This window comes from Rhinoraja longicauda, chromosome 6, assembly GCF_053455715.1.
Source record: "Rhinoraja longicauda isolate Sanriku21f chromosome 6, sRhiLon1.1, whole genome shotgun sequence".
NCBI classification, from domain to species: Eukaryota; Metazoa; Chordata; class Chondrichthyes; order Rajiformes; family Arhynchobatidae; genus Rhinoraja; species Rhinoraja longicauda.
Window position 1 is genome coordinate 80330091 of NC_135958.1, and position 18205 is coordinate 80348295.

The following is an 18205-nucleotide window of genomic DNA, read 5'->3' on the forward strand; positions in this document are numbered from 1 at the left end:
GGCTACTCCTGCACCTATTATCTTTAACAGGCCCTTCGGCCCACCGTGTCCGCACCGACCAGCGATCCCCGCACACTAACACTATCCTACACACACCGGGGACAATGTTACATTTACACCCAGCCAATTTACCTACAAACCCGCACGTCTTTGGAGTGTGGGAGGAAACCGGAGCACCCGGAGAAAACCCACGCGGGTCACGGGGTACAAACTCCATACAGACAGTGCCCGTGGTCAGGATCGAACCCGGGTCTCTGACGCTGCAAGCACTGTAAGGCAGCAACTCTAATGTTTTACCAACTTCTACAGATGCACCATAGAGAAAAGTACCGTCGGCTTGCATGCAAAAAAGTGATCATTGGTCAAAGAAACGACGTGTTGTTAGCTGTGGGCTCGGTGGTCGTTTCTTGTTTGCATATCTTTCATTCCTGTGTTTCCCCTCTCCCCTGACTCTCAGTCTGAAGAGGGGTCTGGACCCGAGACGCCACCCCTCTCTCCTGTCCCGCTGAGCTACTGCAGCGTTTTGTGTGACCCAGTTGTGCCTTTTGTTGGTCGAGTGAAATCTGCGTTCAGCAGGTGCTTGTTTGAGGATCTGCTGTCGTTTGGCAAACCTTTCAGATGTTAATCACTTGCTGCCGATCTTTATCTGCTGCCTATTTTCTACGAGGCCGACCCCAGCTCCCGGGACTAAAAGCTGGCACTAAAAGCCCAAGGTCTCCCGGGGGGAGGGGGGTCTTTAATCCAAGTGCACTCCATCGTGAAACCATGGCGACCTCATGGGTCACATCTGTGGCATCCATCGCCCTGGGCAACGGGGAGGAATAGGCTTGGGACCGGTTTATGAATGGAGCCTTTCTGCACAGTCCGATCCCACAAACTAACTGTGCAACACCTCCCCTCCCCTCCCTGGGTAACCCCCAACCCCCACCCTGAGTCTCCAAACATTAACCATCAGGCAGCATCTCTGGAGAGAAGGAATGGGTGACGTTTCGGGTCGAGACCCTTCACAGTCTGAAGAAACGTCTCGACATGAAACGTCACCCATTCCTTCTCTCCACAGATGCTGCCTGACCCGCTGAGTTACTCCAGCACTATGTGAAACGTCACCTATCCATGTTCTCCACAGATGCTGCCTGACCCGCTGAGTTACTCCAGCACTTTCTGTCTATCTTCGGTGTAAACCAGCATCTGCAGTTCCTTCCCACACATTAACCATCAGGTTCTGGGTGCTCGATGCAGATTATTAGCTTTAGGTTTATTTTTGTTGTCACGTGTACCGAGGTACAGTGAAAAGCAACTTCTCTGCATGATCTCCAAACCGAGTGGCGCGGCGGTAGAGTCGCTGCATTACAACGTTTGTGACGCCTGAGACCCGGGTTCAATCCCGACTACGGGTGCTGTCTGTACGGAGTTTGTACGTTCTCCCCGGTTGCAGCTCCTAGACTGTGGAACAGCATCCCTCTCCCCATCAGAACTGCCCCCTCCATCGACTCCTTTAAGTCCAGGCTCAAAACCTATTTCTACTCCCTAGCATTTGAGGCTCTCTGAGGGAGCGCTGTGAACTGTTTATGTATGTGCTGTTATGTTTGTGTGCCATTGTATGTCTGTTCTTAGTACCTAATAAGATGTACAGCACTTTGGTCAACGTGGGTTGTTTTTAAATGTGCTATACAAATAAAATTGACTTGACTTGACTTGACCCGCGCGGGTTTTCTCCGGGCGCTCCGGTTTCCTCCCACACTCCAAAGACGTGCAGGTTTGTACGTTAATGGGCTTGGTGTAAGTGTAAATTGTCCTTAGTGTGTGTAGGATGGTGTTAGTGTGCGGGGATCGCTGGGCGACGCGGACTCGGTGGGCCGAAGGGCCTGTTTCTGCGCTGTATCTCTAAACTAAACTAAAGATCAGATAATACGAAGATAGATACAAAGTGCTGGAGTATCTCAACGGGCCAGACAGCATCTCTGGAGAAAAGGAATGGGTGACTCTCTGGGATAAGTAGAGTCAGTGTGTGAGGAGCCCCCTGCTTCACAAACACTGCACCTCCCTCTAAAGTCGGCAAAGTCTCTGGTATTATTTTTACACAGAGTGAGTGAGCTGCCTCGCTTTTACTGAGAAGGTGTGAGGAAGTCACAGGTACAGCCAGGCGTGGCGACACACTAGCGTGTGCACAACACCCACCTCTCGCTCGGCTTTGCTGCCGGTGCCGACCGAGGGAGCTGCCATGTTGCTTCAGCCCGCTCACTCCTGTGACTCCCCAAATCTCCCCACCCCGCGCACACACACCCCCACCCACCGCCCCTTACCCCCCCCCCGCACACACAGATGCCCCCCACCCCCCCCCCACACAAACACTCACCCCCACCCCACCCCACCGCCCCCCACCCCCCTACACACACCCACCCCCACCCACCCCACCTACCCCACCCCCCCACACCCACACCCCTACCCACCTACCCCACACGCACACACACACCCCCACCCACCCCACCTACCCCACACGCACACAAACACCCCCACCCACCCCACACACACACACACCCCACACCCCCACCCTACCCACCCCACCGCCCACCCCTGCCCCACCCCGATTCCTTAGGGCAGCACGGTGGTGCAGTGGTAGAGTTGCTGCCTCACAGCGCCAGAGACCCGGGTTCCATCCTGGCTACGGGCGCTGTCTGTATAAAGTTTGTACGTTCTCCCCGTGACCATGTGGGTTTTCTCCGGGTGCTCCGGTTTCCTCCCACACTTCAAAAACGTGCAGGTTTGTAGGCTGATTGGCTTCGGTAAAAATGCCAACGTCCCCGGTGGGGGATTGTGTACGGGGCGGTTAAATAATCTACAAACCAGAACATCTTTGGAGTGTGGGTGGAAACCAGAGCACCCGGAGAAAACCCACTCGGTCACGGGGAGAAGGTACAAACTCAACACACAGACAGCACCCGTGGTCGAGATCGAACCCAGGTCTCTGGCGGTGTGAGTAAGCAACTCATGACCTCATCCACTATCTACCTCATTGGTGACCCTCGGTCTATCTTTGACCGGACTTTGCTGGCTTTACCTTGCACTAAACGCCATTCCCTTATCATGTGTAGGGGAAAAAAACTGCAGATGTTGGTTTAAAAATCTGAAGAAGGGTCTCGACCCAAAATGTCACCCATTCCTTCTCTCCTGAGATGCTGCCTGACCCGCTGAGTTACTCCAGCATTTTGTGTCTACCTTTCCCTTATCTGTACACTGTAATTGTCTCGATTGTAATCGTGTGTTGTCTTTCCGCTGACTGGATATAGCACAACAAAAGCTTTTCACTGTACCTTGGTACACGTGACAATAAACAACTGAACCGCTGTGTCACTGCGCTGCTCTAAGGAATCAGAGTGGGGGTGGAGGAGGGAATCCCCCGCTGGAGTTGGGATCTCTGCGGCGCTTTGACCCCTGTTCTCTTTGCTCTGCCGGCAGTTCGACCCCGGCAACACGGGCTACATCGGCAAGGAGGCGTTCTGCGGCCTCCTGCGGTCTCGAGGCTCAGAGCTGGAGGCCCACAAGCTGGAGGTGCTCCTGGCTCTGGCTGACGGCAGCCCGCAGGGCAGGGTCTGTTACCAGGACTTTGTCAACTTGGTGAGTGACAGACCGACCAACGCTGAGCTTTGTAGGAAAATAACTGCAGGTGCTGGCACAAATAGAAGGTATCACAAAACGCTGGAGTAACTCAGCGGGTCAGGCAGCATCTCAGGAGAGAAGGAATGGGTGACGTTTCGGGTCGAGACCCTTCTTCAGAGTGATGTGTTCGCTGAGCTTTAGTTTCAGAGAGACAAGCCCTTCGTCCCATCGAGTCCGCGCCGACCATCCATAACCCACTCACACTAGTTCTATCCCACACACCAGGGACCGTTTTTACCAAAGCCAATTGACACATAGACCTGCACGTCTTTGGAGTGTGGGAGGAATCCGGAGCACCCGGAGAAAACCCAAGTGGTCAATAGACAATAGGTGCAGGAATAGGCCATTCGGCCCTTTGAGCCTGCACCACCATTCAATGTGATCATGGCTGATCATTCTCAATCAGTACCCCGTTCCTGCCTTCTCCCCATACCCCCTGACTCCGCTATCCTTAAGAGCTCTATCTAGCTCTCTCTTGAATGCATTCAGAGAATTGGCCTCCACTGCCTTCTGAGGCAGAGAATTCCACAGATTTACAACTCTCCGACTGAAAACGTTTTTTCCTCATCTCAGTTCTAAATGGCCTACCCCTTATTCTTAAACTGTGTCTTCTGGTTCTGGACTCCCCCAATATTGGGAACATGTTTCCTGCCTCTAACGTGTCCAACCCCTTAATAATCTTATACGTTTCGATTAGATCCCCTCTCATCCTTCTAAATTCCAGTGTATACAAGCCTAGCCGCTCCAGTCTTTCAACATACGACAGTCCCGCCATTCCGGGAATTAACCTAGTACAGGGAGACATGCAAACTCAGCACAGGCAGGCCAGGATCGAACCTGAGTCTCTGGCGCTGTAAGGCAGCAACTCTACCGCTGCGCCACCGTGCCGCCCTATTTTTCTGCATTTGCTGTATTTTTCAATTAATCATCTGTATCCACCTATCACTCTGAAGAACGTCTCCTGTTCATGTTCTCTACACATCAGGGACCTGCATTTTCTCTTCACCTCGGGTGCTGTGTGTGTGGAGTTTGCACGTTTCCCTGTGACCGCGTGGGTTTCGTCCTGGTGCTCCGGTTTCCTTCCACACTCCCAAAGACGTGCGGGTTTGTAGGTCGATTTGCCCTCTGTAAATTGCCCCCTAGTGAGTAGGGACTGGGTGAGAAAGTGGGATAACATAGAGCTAGTATCTAAGGTCGGCATGGAATTGGTGGGCTGAAGGTGAAGATGTTGTAGCAGTGCATTTGGAAAGCCGTGCCAGGATCGGTCAAAGTCAGCATGGATTTATGAAGGGGAAATCATGCTTGACTAATCTTCTGGAATGTTTTTGAGGATGTAACAAGTAGAGTGGATATGGGAGAGCCGGTGGATGTGGTGTATCTGGACTTTCAAAAAGCCTTTGACAAGGTCCCACACAAGAGATTAGTGTGCAAAATTAGAGCACATGGTATTGGGAACATTTAAGATTATTGACATGGATAGAGAACTGGTTGGCAGACAGGAAGCAAAGAGTCAGAATTAACGGGTCCTTTTCAGAATGTCAGGCAGTGACTAATGGGGTGCCGCAAGGCTCGGTGCTGGGACCCCAGTTATTTGCAATATATATTAACGATTTAGACAAGGGAATTAAACGTGACATCTCCAAGTTTGCGGATGACACAAAGCTGGGTGGCAGTGTGAGCTGCGAGGAGGATGCTATGAGGCTGCAGGGTGACTTGGATAGGTTCGGTGAGTGGGCAGATGCGTGGCAGATGCAGTATAATGTGGATAAATGTGAGGTTATCCACTTTGGTGGCAATAACAGGAAGGCAGATTATCATCTGAATGGTGTCAGATTAGGAGAAGGGGAGGTGCAACGAGACCTGGGTGCGCTTGTACATCAGTCACTGAAAATAAGCATGCAGGTACAACAGGCAGTGAAGAAAGCTAATGGCATTTTGGCCTTCATTGCGAGAGGATCTGTGTTTAGGAGCAAGGAGGTCCTACTGAAGTTCTACAGGGCCCAGGTGAGACCGCAGCTGGAGTACTTTGTGCAATTTTGGTCTCCTAATTTGAGGAAGGACATTATTGCTATTGAGGGAGTGCAGCGTAGGTTCACCGGGTTAATTCCCGGGATGGTGAGACTGACGTATGATGAAAGAATGGGTCGACTGGGCTTATATTCACTGGAATTTAGAAGGATGAGAGGGGATCTTATGGAAGCATATAAAATTCTTGAATGGATTGGACAGGCTAGATGCAGGAAAAATGTTCCTGATATTGGGGGAGTCCAAAACCTGGGGTCACAGTTTAAGACTAAAGGGTAGGCCATTTAGGATGAAGAGGAGGAAAAATGTTTTCACCCAGAGAGTTGTGAATCTGTGGAATTCTCTGCCACAGAAGGCAGTGAAGACCAATTCACTGGATGTTTTCAAGAGAGAGTTAGATTTAACTCTTAAGGCTAAAGGAATCTAGGGATATGGGGAGAAAGCAGGAACAGGGTACTGATTCTGGATGATCAGCCGTGATCACATTGAATGGCGGTGCTGGATCGATGGGCCGAATGGCCTACTCCTGCATCTATTTTTCTATGTTTCTTTGTTTCCACAGTGTATCTCTAAACTAAACTAAATATGAGTCATTCCTGGATATCTGTGATTTTATATATAAATCCTCTGAATCTCTTGATTAGATTCCAGCTGTAACTCTTCCTGGATATCAGTTATTCTATATATAAACTCCCAAAATCTTTGATTAGATTCCAGTTTATAACTTGACTCCAAAGAATCTGTTATTCTATGTATAAACTCCCTGAACTTAATAGGAATCCGAGGGGTAACTTTTTCACACAAAGGGTGGTGGGTGTATGGAACGAGCTGCCAGAGGAGGTAGTTGAGGCTGGGACTATCCCAATGTTTCAGAAACAGTTAGACAGGCACATGGATAGGACAGGTTTGGAGGGATATGGACCAATCGCAGGCAGGTGGGACTAGCGTAGCTGGGACATGATCTCCTGGTTGCCAAACACTTTAACTCCCCCTCCCCCTCCCATTCCCAATCTGACCTTTCTGTCCTGGGCCTCCTCCATTGTCAGAGTGAGATCCAGTGCAAATTGGAGAAACAGCACCTCATATTTAGCTTGGGCAGCTTACACCCCAGCGGGATGAACATTGACTTCTCTGACTTCAAATAACCCTTGTTTTCCCTCTCTCTCTAACCCCTCCCCCTTCCCTTTTCTCCGACCAGTCCTACTGTCTCCGACCACATTTTATCTCTGTTTGCTATGTTGTTACCTTCTCCCAGCTAATGATCTATTCTACATTTTCCGTGATCTCCATTCCCTTTGTCATGTTTTCACACCTTACACTTCCGTATCTAGGTACCGCCATCTCCCCGGCATTAGTCTGAAGAAGGGTCTCGACCCGAAACCCCACCCACTCCTTCTCTCCAGAGATGCTGCCTGACTCTCTGAGTTACTCCAGCATGTTGTCTCCATTCGGTTTAAGCCAGCATCTGCAGGTCCTTCCTGCTGACAGTGTTGATTATTGTTCCGTGCCGTACTGTATGTAACTGCAGATGAGCAACAAGCGCTCCAGCAGTTTTCGCCGTGCCGTGCAGCGGGGGAAGGGGAGAGGGGCGTCCGACTCGCTGCTGGACGAGCGGGGGCTGAGCCTGGGACGGCGGCTAGTCCGACACGTGGCGTACGAGACCCTGCCTCGCCACGCCGACCGGCGCTGGTACTACGACACCTACACCGGCTGCCCACCGCCCTGGTTCATCATCACCATCACCCTCCTGGAGGCAAGTTCACCCGGCGTAGCAGCACAAGCAGGCCATTCGGCCCGTCGAGTCCCCTCCGCCACTCAATCTATGATCTATGCCTGATCTATGATCCAAGGGTATAATAAGAAAATAACTGCAGATCCTGGTATAAATCGAAGGTATTAATTCACAAAATGCTGGAGTAACTCAGCAGGTCAGGCAGCATCTCAGGAGAGAAGAAATGGGTGGCGTTTCATAGAAACATAGAAAATAGGTGCAGGAGTAGGCCATTCGGCCCTTCGAGCCTGCACCGCCATTCAATATGATCATGGCTGATCATCCAACTCAGTATCCCGTACCTGCCTTCTCTCCATACCCCCTGATCCCTTTAGCCACAAGAGACACAACTAACTCCCTCTTAAATATAGCCAATGAACTGGCCTCAACTACCTTCTGTGGCAGAGAATTCCACAGATTCACCACTCTCTGTGTGAAAAAAAACTTTCTTATCTCGGTCCTAAAAGACTTCCCCCTTATCCTTAAACTGTGACCCCTTGTTCTGGACTTCCCCAACATCGGGAACAATCTTCCTGCATCTAACCTGTCCAACCCCATAAGAATTTTGTAAGTTTCTATAAGATCCCCCCTCAATCTTCTAAATTCCAGACTCAGTCTGAAGAAGGGTCTCGACCCGAAACGTCACCCATTCCTTCTCTCCTGAGATGCTGCCTGACCTACTGAGTTACTCCAGCATTTTGTGAATAAATACCTATGACCCAAGGGTGGTGAATCTGTGGATTTTTTTGCCACAGAAGGCCAAGAGAATGAATATATTTACAGCAGAGATAGATAGATTCTTGATTAGTACGGGTGTCAGAGGTTATGGGGAGAAGGCAGGAGAATGGGGTTAGGAGGGAGAGATAGATCAGCCGTGATTGAACGACGGAGTAGACTTGATGGGCTGAATGGCTTAATTCTGCTATCACTTATGACCTTATGATCCATCTGTCCTTCTCAATCCCATTCTCCTGCTAAGATAGGCACAAAATGCTGGAGTAACTCAGCGGGTCAGGCAGCATCTCTGGAGAGAAGGAATGGGTGATGTTTCAGGTTGGGACCCTTCTTCAGACTCTGTACCTGTGGAAGGATCTAGACCTGAAACGTCACCCATTCGTGATCTCCAGAGATGCCGCTGGACTCGCTGAATTACTCCAGCATTTTGTGTCATTGGTATAAAACCAGCATCTACAGTTCATAAGTTCATATGTGATAGGAGAAGTCTACTATGCCATTAAATCATAGCTGATCTAACTTTCTCTCTCGACCCCATTCTCCTGCCTTCTCCCCATAACCCTGACACCCGCACTGCTTAGTTTAGTTTAGAGATACAGCGCGGAAACAGGCCTTAAAAATACCCGTCTGTGGCAAAGAATTCCACAGATTCACCACCCTTTGACTGAGGAAATTCCTCCTCCTCTCCTTTCTAAAGGAACGCCCTTTAATTCTGAGGACCCTGTCCTAGACTCTCCCACTAGTGGGAACATTCTCTCCACATTCTCTCCACATCCACTCTATCCAGGACTTACAAGTGGCATCTGCTTAGTTTAGTTTAGAGATACAGCGCGGAAACAGGCCCTTCGGCCCACCGGGTCCGCACCGACCAGCTATCCTTGCACACTAACACTATCCTACACCCACTAGGGACAATTTTTACATTTACCAAGCCAGTTAACCTACAAACCTGTACGTCTTTAGAGTGTGGGAGGAAACCGAAGATCTCGGAGAAAACCCACGCAGGTCACGGGGAGAACGTACAAACTCCGTGCAGACAGCACCCGTAGTCGGGATCGAACCCGGGTCTCCGGCGCTGTATTCGCTGTAAGGCGGCAACTCTACCACTGCGCCACCAAGATCACCCATGATCTGCTGAAGGGGGGTGGGTAGCTCTGGCCCGGACCCCCTCCGCTAGAACCTCCTGGTCCATGTCCATCTCCCGGCCACACCACCCTTCACCTACACAAGCCACCCCCCCCCCCCCCCCCCGCCATTCCTGCACATTGATCTCTGCACGAACCTACAAACAGCGAGACAGAGTGTTGTCCCCCACAGGTTGCGGTCTTTGTCTACTACGGGCTGGTGCTGGACAAGTGGGTGCTACAGGTGACCCACCCGTCATACCTGAGGAGCCCACTGATCTACCGGCCCCAGCTACGCACACAGGCCTGGCGCTACCTCAGCTACATCTTCGTGCACGTGGGGTGAGTACCGTTTCTCTCTCTCTCTCTGCCCTAGGGTTGCCGATCGTCCCGTATTAGCTGGGACACCCCGTATATTGGGCTAAATTGGTTTGTCCCACACAGGACTGCCCTTGTCCCGTATTAGGCCCGGGGGGCGCTGTAGGCCAGGACAGTGTAGGCCCCGACACTGTAGGCCGGGACAGTGTAGGCCCCGACACTGTAGGCCCCGACATTGCAGGCCCGGGCGCCGCATAACGGAGGTTGTATGGCAACCCGCCTCCAGGCCCGGGCGGCCGCCGCCATTGGTGGAGCAGGAGAACGTGGCCACTCTCTGGGTGAGGTCACAAGGGGCGCTGGGTGGTGACGTCACCTTTTGTTCCTTATTTGGGAGTGAGAAAGTTGGCACCCCTACTCTTTCCCCCCCTCCTCCCCAAACACCATCCGTCCCCCCGTCCCCCTCACACTGTCCCCCCCCCGCACTGTGCCAGCAGAGGCCTGCGTTTAGGACTTGGGGGCCGGTGTTTGGAGGGGGGGTGGGGGGGCTGGTTTGGTGTATATTTAGCAAAGCAAGGCCTGTTTAGCAGGGAGAGGCCTGGGTTTCAGCCTGTAATTAGTAGGGCAAGGGATGTGTTTGGCAAGGCAAAGCCATGTCTAGCAGGGCAAGGCCCCTGATTAGCAGTGCGGGATGTGTACATAGAAGGGTCTGTTTTGGCCTGTGTTTAGGAGAATGAAGCCTGTATTTAGGCCTATGTTTAGGAGGATGAGGCCTGTTTGTCAGGGTGGGGCCTCTGCAGGGTGTGGGGGAGGCCTGTGTTTAGGAGGGGGAGGCCTGTGTTTGTCAGGGTGGGGGCTGTGTTTAGGAGGATGAGGCCTGTGTTGTCAGGGTGGGGCCTGTGCAGGGTGCGGGGAGGCCTGTGTTTGTCAGCGTAGGGCTTGTGTTTAGGAGGGGGAGGCCTGTGTGTGTCAGGGTGGGGCCTGTGCAGGGTACGGGGAGGCCTGTGCTTGTCAGGATGGGGCCTGTGTTTGTCAGGGTGGGGCCTGTGTTTAGGAGGGGAGGCCTGTGCAGGGTGCGGGGGAGGCCTGTGTTTAGGTGAGGCCTGTGTTTAGGTGAGGCATGTGTTTGTCAGGGTGGGGCATGTGTTTAGGAGGACGAGGCCTGTGTTTGTCAGGGTGGGGCCTGTGTTTAAGAGGGGAGGCCTGTGTTTGTCAGGGTGGGGCCTGTGTTTGTCCGGGTGGGGCCTGTGTTTAGGAGGGGGAGGCCTGTGTGTGTCAGGGTGGAGCCTGTGCAGGGTGCGGGGGAGGCCTGTGTTTGTCAGGGTGGAGCCTGTGCAGGGTGTGGGGGGGGGGGCTGTGTTTGTCAGGGTGGGGCCTGTGTTTAGGAGGGGGGGCCTGTGTTTGTCAGGGTGGGGCCTGTGCAGGGTGCAGGGGGGGGCTGTGTTTGTCAGGGTGGGGCCTGTGCAGGGTGCAGGGGAGGCCTGTGTTTAGGAGGGGGGGGCCTGTGTTTGTCAGGGTGGGGCCTGTGCAGGGTGCAGGGGAGGCCTGTGTTTGTCAGGGTGGGGCCTGTGCAGGGTGCAGGGGAGGCCTGTGTTTGTCAGGGTGGGGCCTGTGCAGGGTGCAGGGGAGGCCTGTGTTTGTCAGGGTGGGGCCTGTGCAGGGTGCAGGGGAGGCCTGTGTTTAGGTGGGCGGGGAGCTACACTGACTGAGAGTGTCGTGGCCTATGTGTGTTGCAGGGTGGTGCAGCTGGGCTTCAGTGTGACGCTGCAGCTGCTGGTGGGGGTGCCGCTGGAGATGGTTCACGGAGCTCTTCGTATCGGCTTCATCTACCTCACCGGAGCCCTGGCAGGTAACGTGGGTCCCGTTGCCCGGCAACGTCTGCTGCTCAGCCTGGCTCCGATGTCTCCGGCACTCGTCCCGAGCTTAACGCAGAAACAGGAGCAGCTGGGGGAGACTGGTACCCTCGGCCTAGCACTGCTGATCGACAACATCCTGCCTCCGCCTCACCATCCTTCCATAGTCCAGGGTTTAGTTTAGAGATACAGCGCGAAAACAGGCCCCTCGGCCCACCGAGACCGCATCGACCAGCGATCCCCGCACACTCACACTATCCCACACACACACACACACACACACACACACACACACACACACACACTAGGGACAATTTTTACATTTACCAAGCCAATTAACCTACAAATGTGCACGTCTTTGGAATGTGGGAGGAAACCGGAGATCCCGGAGAAAACCCACGGAGAGAACATACAAACTCCGTACAGACAGCACCTGTAGTCAGGATGGAACCCGGGTCTCTGCCGCTGTGATTCATCTTCCCGGTCACACCAGTTCCGTGTTATCCCACTTTCTCATCCACTCCCTACACACGGCCGATTAACCTACAAAACTGTAAACTTCGGATGTGGGAGGAAACCAGAGAACCCGGAGGAAACCCACGCGGTCACGGGGAGAACGTGCAAACTCCACACACAGACAGCACCCGAGGTCGGGGTCGAACCCGGGTCTCTGACGCTGTGAGGCAGCGGCTCTACCCGCTGCGCCACCGTGCCCACATTCAGCTGGGGTGCACAGCACAGGTAAACCTATGGGGAATGTTGGGAGAGAGGAGAAAACACATGGGCTGAAGCAGCAAGGTGGCGCAGCGGTAGAGTCGTTGCCTCACGGCACCAGAGACCCGGGTTCGATCCCGACTACGGGCACTGTCTGTACAGAGTTTGTACGTTCTCCCCGTGACCTGCGTGGGTTTACTCCTGGTGCTCCGGTTTCCTCCTACACTACAAAGACGTGCAGGTTTGTAGGTTAATTGGCTTCTGTAAGTTGTAGGATGTACCGTGTAGGATAGAACTAGTGCACAGGGTAATCGTTGGTCAGCACGAACCCGGTGGGCCAAAGGGCCTTTTCCCACACTGCATCTATAAACCCAACTAAGAACTCAAGAATGTTTTATTGTCGTGCGTCCCACGAACAATGAAATTCTTACTTGCAGCAGCACAACAGAATATGTAAACGTGATGCACTGTAAACAATATAATAAACGAGAAAAAAAAGTGGACGCATACACACTCACTCACACACACACTCACATACACACACTCACATACACACACTCATACACGTACACTCACACACACACACACACACTCGCATACACACACACACTCGCATATGCTCATACTCACACACTCACATACATACACACATACACTCACACACACTCATACTCACACATACACACACTCATACACACACACACATACACACACTCACATACACACACTCACATACACACATACTCACACGCACATACACACACACACATACACAAACTCATACACACACACACATACACACACACACATACACACACTCACATACACACACTCACATACACACACATACACTCACACTCACACGCACATACACACACCCACCATGAGTTTAAGTGCCGCCAATGTGCTTTAGTTAATCAAGAATGGTTTACTTGTGCCTTGTATAATTCTGTGTAAATGTTTTGGAATGAGAGCAGGCTGTGTGCTGGCCTGGTTGTTCCTGCATTGATCCACTGGCTGATCAATGGTGAGTGGAGGAAGCTGACACAGCACTCCAGCGAGTTGCATCAATTTGTCAATAAAGGTCTCAGCAAGACCCTGCATGTCCCTGGCCAGTCGGAACAGAAGAGGCGCTCGATTTTCAATCAGCGTTGTAAGGTGACAGAAATAGATTAGCTTCAGCACCTGGAGAGTCCAGAGTGTTTAATTGTTGTATGTACCCCGACCACAGATCCCTGAACCTCTTACTTGCAGCGCCTTACAAACCTGTACACACAGACTTGCAGTGGCTCACAAACCCAACACACAGATCATATTCAGTAACCTTGTTCAAATTCAATAAATTTAATAACTATGAATAATTTAATTTAAAAAAGTCTTTTATCTCTAGTATTAGACAGAGGTAGTCTTGGTCTAGTCTCGCACTATCTTTAATCAGAATTTATCTTGCACTAAACATTATTCCCTTTATCATGTAAATTTATACTGTGGACGGCGTGAATTGGGTAGAGCTCTGATCGAGAAACCTCCACTAGAAAGTTGTAGATGTAGCCCAGCCCATCACACACACCACACTCCCCACCATTGTGGAGGTAGCCCAGCCCATCACACACACCACACTCCCCACCATTGTAGATGTAGCCAAGCCCATCACACACACCACACTCCCCACCATCGACTCCATCCACACTTCACGCTGCCTCAGGAAAGCAGCCGACATAATCACAGACGTGTCCGTGTCCGTGTTCGTGTCCCACCCCAGTCATTCCCCCTTCTCCCCGCTCCCGCCCGGCAGGAGGTACAGAAGCTTGAAAGCGCGCACCACCAGACTCAGGAACAGCTTCTCCCCCTCTGTTATCAGGCTTCTGAACGACCCTTCCATAAGCTAGGGTACTGTCCAATTCAGCTTGACCCCATTGCGGACATTGGACTTTGTCTGTGGAGCTGATGCGCTACAATGCTGAGAACTACATTCTGCACTCTGTATCTCCCCCTTTGATCTACCTGTTGTATTTGAGTTTATTAGATTGTATTTATGTATTAGTATCTGATCTGTTTGGAGAACATGCAAAACACAGCTTTTCACTGCCTTGGTACATGTGACAATAATAAACCCAAACGTAAATCAGGCCATGGATATGGAAAAACAAGATAATTGAATGTCTGATGAAGGGTCTCGACCCGAAACGTCACCCATTCCTTCTCTCCAGAGATGCTGCCTGACCCTCTGAGTTACTCCAGCATTTTGTGTCTATCTTCGGTGTAAATCAGCGGTTCCTTCCTGCACATAATTGCCTGAGACTTTGGCTGCTGGAGGCTGTGGTCTGACCCTCTCCCCTCTGCCCTCAGGTTCACTGGCAGCGTCCGTGGCTGACATGACAGCCCCGGTGGTCGGGTCCTCGGGAGGAGTCTACGCCCTCATCTCTGCACATCTGGCCAACATTGTCATGGTAACACGACACATCTGCACGCCAGCCTAGGGGTGCCAACTATCCCACTCCCAAATATGGGACAAGGTGACATTGCCACCCCGCGCCCCACATGATGTCACCCAGCCGGCGGCCGCGTGCTCCCGCTCCACCAATGGTGGCCGCCCGGCCTGGGAGGCGGGTTGCTACGCAACCTCCATAAGGTTAACACACTCGGCCCTGCTTCCTGAATGCACTCTGTTAGCCTACACTGTCCCGGCTGTCCGGGCCTACAGCGCCCCCTGGGCCTACTACGGGACAAGGACAAACCAATTTAGCCAAAATATGGGATGTCCCGGTTAAGACGGGACAGTTGGCAACCCTACGCCAGCCTCCAATGCTTCTAACAGGCCAACGCTGATAGCTTTCAAGATCCGCATCAAAGAATGACTTACAGCGCCAGAGACCCCAGTTTGATCCTGGCCTCAGGTGATGTCTGTATGAAATTTGCAGATTCTCCCGGTTTCCTCCCGTAGAAAACCCAAGCGGCCACAGGGAGAAGGTTCAAACTCTGTTCAGACAGCACCCATGGTCAGGATGGAACCCGGGTCTCTGGCGCTGCGAGGCAGCAGCTCTACCCGCTGCGCCACCGTGCCGCCCCCATCTCTAACGTTTAAACTCATCATTGTTTTATTTTTTCCAGAATTGGTCCGGAATGAGATGTCAGTTCAAGCTTTTCCGGATGGGAATAGTCATGATCTGTAGTAAGTATGTCATAAGGTCATGTGATGGGAGTAGAATTAGGCCATTCGGCCCATCAAGTCTACTCCGCCATTCAATCATGGCTAATCTATCTCTCCCTCCTAACCCCATTCTCCTGCCTTCTCCCCATAACCCCTGGCACCCGTACAAATCAAGAATATATCACTGCCTTAAAAATGTCCACTGACTTGTGGCCTCCACAGCCGTCTGTGGCAAAGAATTCCACAGATTCACCACCCTCTGACTAAGGACATTTCTCCTCATCTCCTTCCTAAAAGAACGTCCTTTAATTCTGAGGCTATGCCCTCAGGTCCTGGACTCTCCCACTAGCGGAAACATTTGTGTCTACCTTCAGCTCAGCGTCGTCAGAGCCTGATTGAAGGTCAGAGCGATCCATGCAAGCTCGTGAAGTGCAGGGACAGGGATTGTGTCTGGCTCTTCATCCAAATACCGTACAATGTCTCTTCCCCCACTCCTCCAGCATGGCAGCCTTAAGACTATCTCACCTTCCCCAGCCAACAATGGACCATTGTGGGCTCCACCCTTCCTGGGGTCATCTGTTGCTGGCCCCCTGATTTGTTCTGACCTTTTCTCGCCTCCAGTTTCTCCTCCCTCCGCCAGACCCCCCCAAACTCTCAGTCTGAAGAAGGTTTCCGAGCCGAAACGTCGCCTATTCTTTTTCTCCGCGCTGTAGGACTCTGTGTCTCGCTGGTGGTCGTGGGGGCTGTGGAGGTTTAGGTCTGTCTTTGCTTTGCAGTGAGCCTGGAGTTTGGCCGTGCGGTCTGGCTGCGGTTTCGCCCGCCCGCCCACCCGTCCTGTGCCCACCCCAGCTTTGCCTCCCACCTGGGGGGTGTGATGGTGGGCATCACCCTAGGGGTGGTGATCCTCAGGAACTACGAGCAGAAGCTCCACGAGCAGTCCATCTGGTGGATCTTCATCATCGTCTACCTCATCTTCGTTTCCTTCGCCGTCCTCTGGAACATCTTTGCCTACGGTCTCCTGGACAGTCGGCTGCTCCCTCCAGCCTAGCCCAGGTGACCAAGGACCCTCCTCCATTGATTCAAACAATGGGACAAATGTACACGGGATGCGTGAGTGGATTGTGATTTGATTCAACCCCGCCTCACCAAAGCGGGATGTGGACGCAAGGAACTGCAGATGCTGGTTCACCAGAAAAAAACCCAATGCTGAAGTAGCGTTGATCGGGTGACGTTCTAGGTCAAAGTCAAAAGAAGCATCCAAGTGTGAAAAGTCGCCTTGTCCATGTTCAGAGATGCTGCCTGACCTACTGAGTTACTCCAGCACTCTATGAAACGTCATCTATCCATGTTCTCCAGAGATGCTGCCTGACCCGCTGAGTTACTCCAGCACTCTGTGAAACGTCACCTATCCATGTTCTCCAGAGATGCTGCCTAACCCGCTGAGTTACTCCAGCACTCTGTGAAACGTCACCTATCCATGTTCTCCAGAGATGCTGCCTGACCCGCTGAGTTACTCCAGCACTCTGTGAAATGTCACCTATCCATGTTCTCCAGAGATGCTGCCTGACCCGCTGAGTGACTCCAGCACTCTATGAAACGTCACCTATCCATGTTCTCCAGAGATGCTGCTAGACCCGCTGAGTTACTCCAGCACTCTATGAAACGTCACCTATCCATGTTCTCCAGAGATGCTGCCTGACCCGCTGAGTTACTCCAGCACTCTGTCATAGCGAGATGTGACCTGAGCTGTTCCACACTAGCATCTGATAAGGAATTAGATACCTTCTGGAGCTCCAGTTCACAAGCCCATCCTGGGTTTGTTTTGAACCATTGTTGATAATTGATCGAAGATGCTGAATTATCTTTTTAATCACACGTGCCCACCCTTCCCTTCTAAGCGAGCAGAAGGGGATTGTTGACTCCATGAAGACTGAAGGTATGAAGCATCTCCAGTAGATCCTCAGGTTGGGTGCACAGGTGGAGGAGGCAGCTCGTTGTGGCGTTAAACGGTCCATCTCCCCGCAAGTAGATTGGTCGAAGCTCTGCCCAGTCGCACGTCAGTCTGGTCCAAGGAGACTCCCGCATTCTAAGTTGAAGTTAAGCGGTTGCATCTTGCCTTGGTGGGAGAGGGGACTACAGAAGGCAAGTGGCTGCACCGCTAATGGAACATGCAGTGGTTTGGATGTCAGTGACCAAAGACTACTCCTAGAGTTAGCCTCCCATTCTGGGAACCATCTGCAACGTTATACTCCAGCTCCAGGACAGAGAGGAGAGGTGGAAGTAACTCATTCTAAAACTCTGCACCTAACAATGTTGCATTGTAGTCTCTTGAACAGAGAGATGCCACTACCGCGAACACCATTAATATCCGTAGGCTGTTCGGGGCCACAGAAACTGGCCCAAACACACCATCCAATTCACTGGATGTTTTCACGAGAGAGTTAGATTTAACTCTTAGGGCTAATGGAATCAAGGGATATGGGGATAAAGCAGGAACGGGGTACTGATTTTGGATGATCAGCCATGATCATATTGAATGGCGATGCTGGCTCGAATGGCCTACTCCACCTACTTTCTATATTTCTATCTGCTCGTCTGCCTTTTATACGTTTTATTAATGCTCACCTGCTCCGTACCTTGGTGTCCAAGTGCAGATTAACACCGGTTCATATTACCTTATAATGTACATACTCTGTAAATAAGGAGTTTACGATGATAGTCTGCAGATAAAATGACCTGCCTAGTTAATAAGTCTTAATTTAAGGACAATTACACCACGCTAAACAGAAGACCTCACCGAACAAACCTGCTTGCCCTCAGAACATACAAAAATGACAAATGTTTGAAGGGAGTTGAAAAT

General features: G+C 51.8%; 1 protein-coding gene across 1 annotated transcript; it reads left to right on the forward strand.

Moving 5' to 3' along the window:
• The first annotated feature begins 3493 nt into the window (after positions 1-3493).
• rhbdl3 (rhomboid, veinlet-like 3 (Drosophila)) lies at positions 3494-16393 on the forward strand. The gene is made up of 7 exons (XM_078401917.1): positions 3494-3615; positions 7211-7435; positions 9506-9654; positions 11364-11476; positions 14544-14644; positions 15306-15366; positions 16122-16393. The coding sequence occupies exons 2-7, from the start codon at positions 7211-7213 to the stop codon at positions 16391-16393; spliced, it is 921 nt and encodes a 306-aa protein (XP_078258043.1). The 5' UTR covers positions 3494-3615.
• Positions 16394-18205: the final 1812 nt, after the last annotated feature.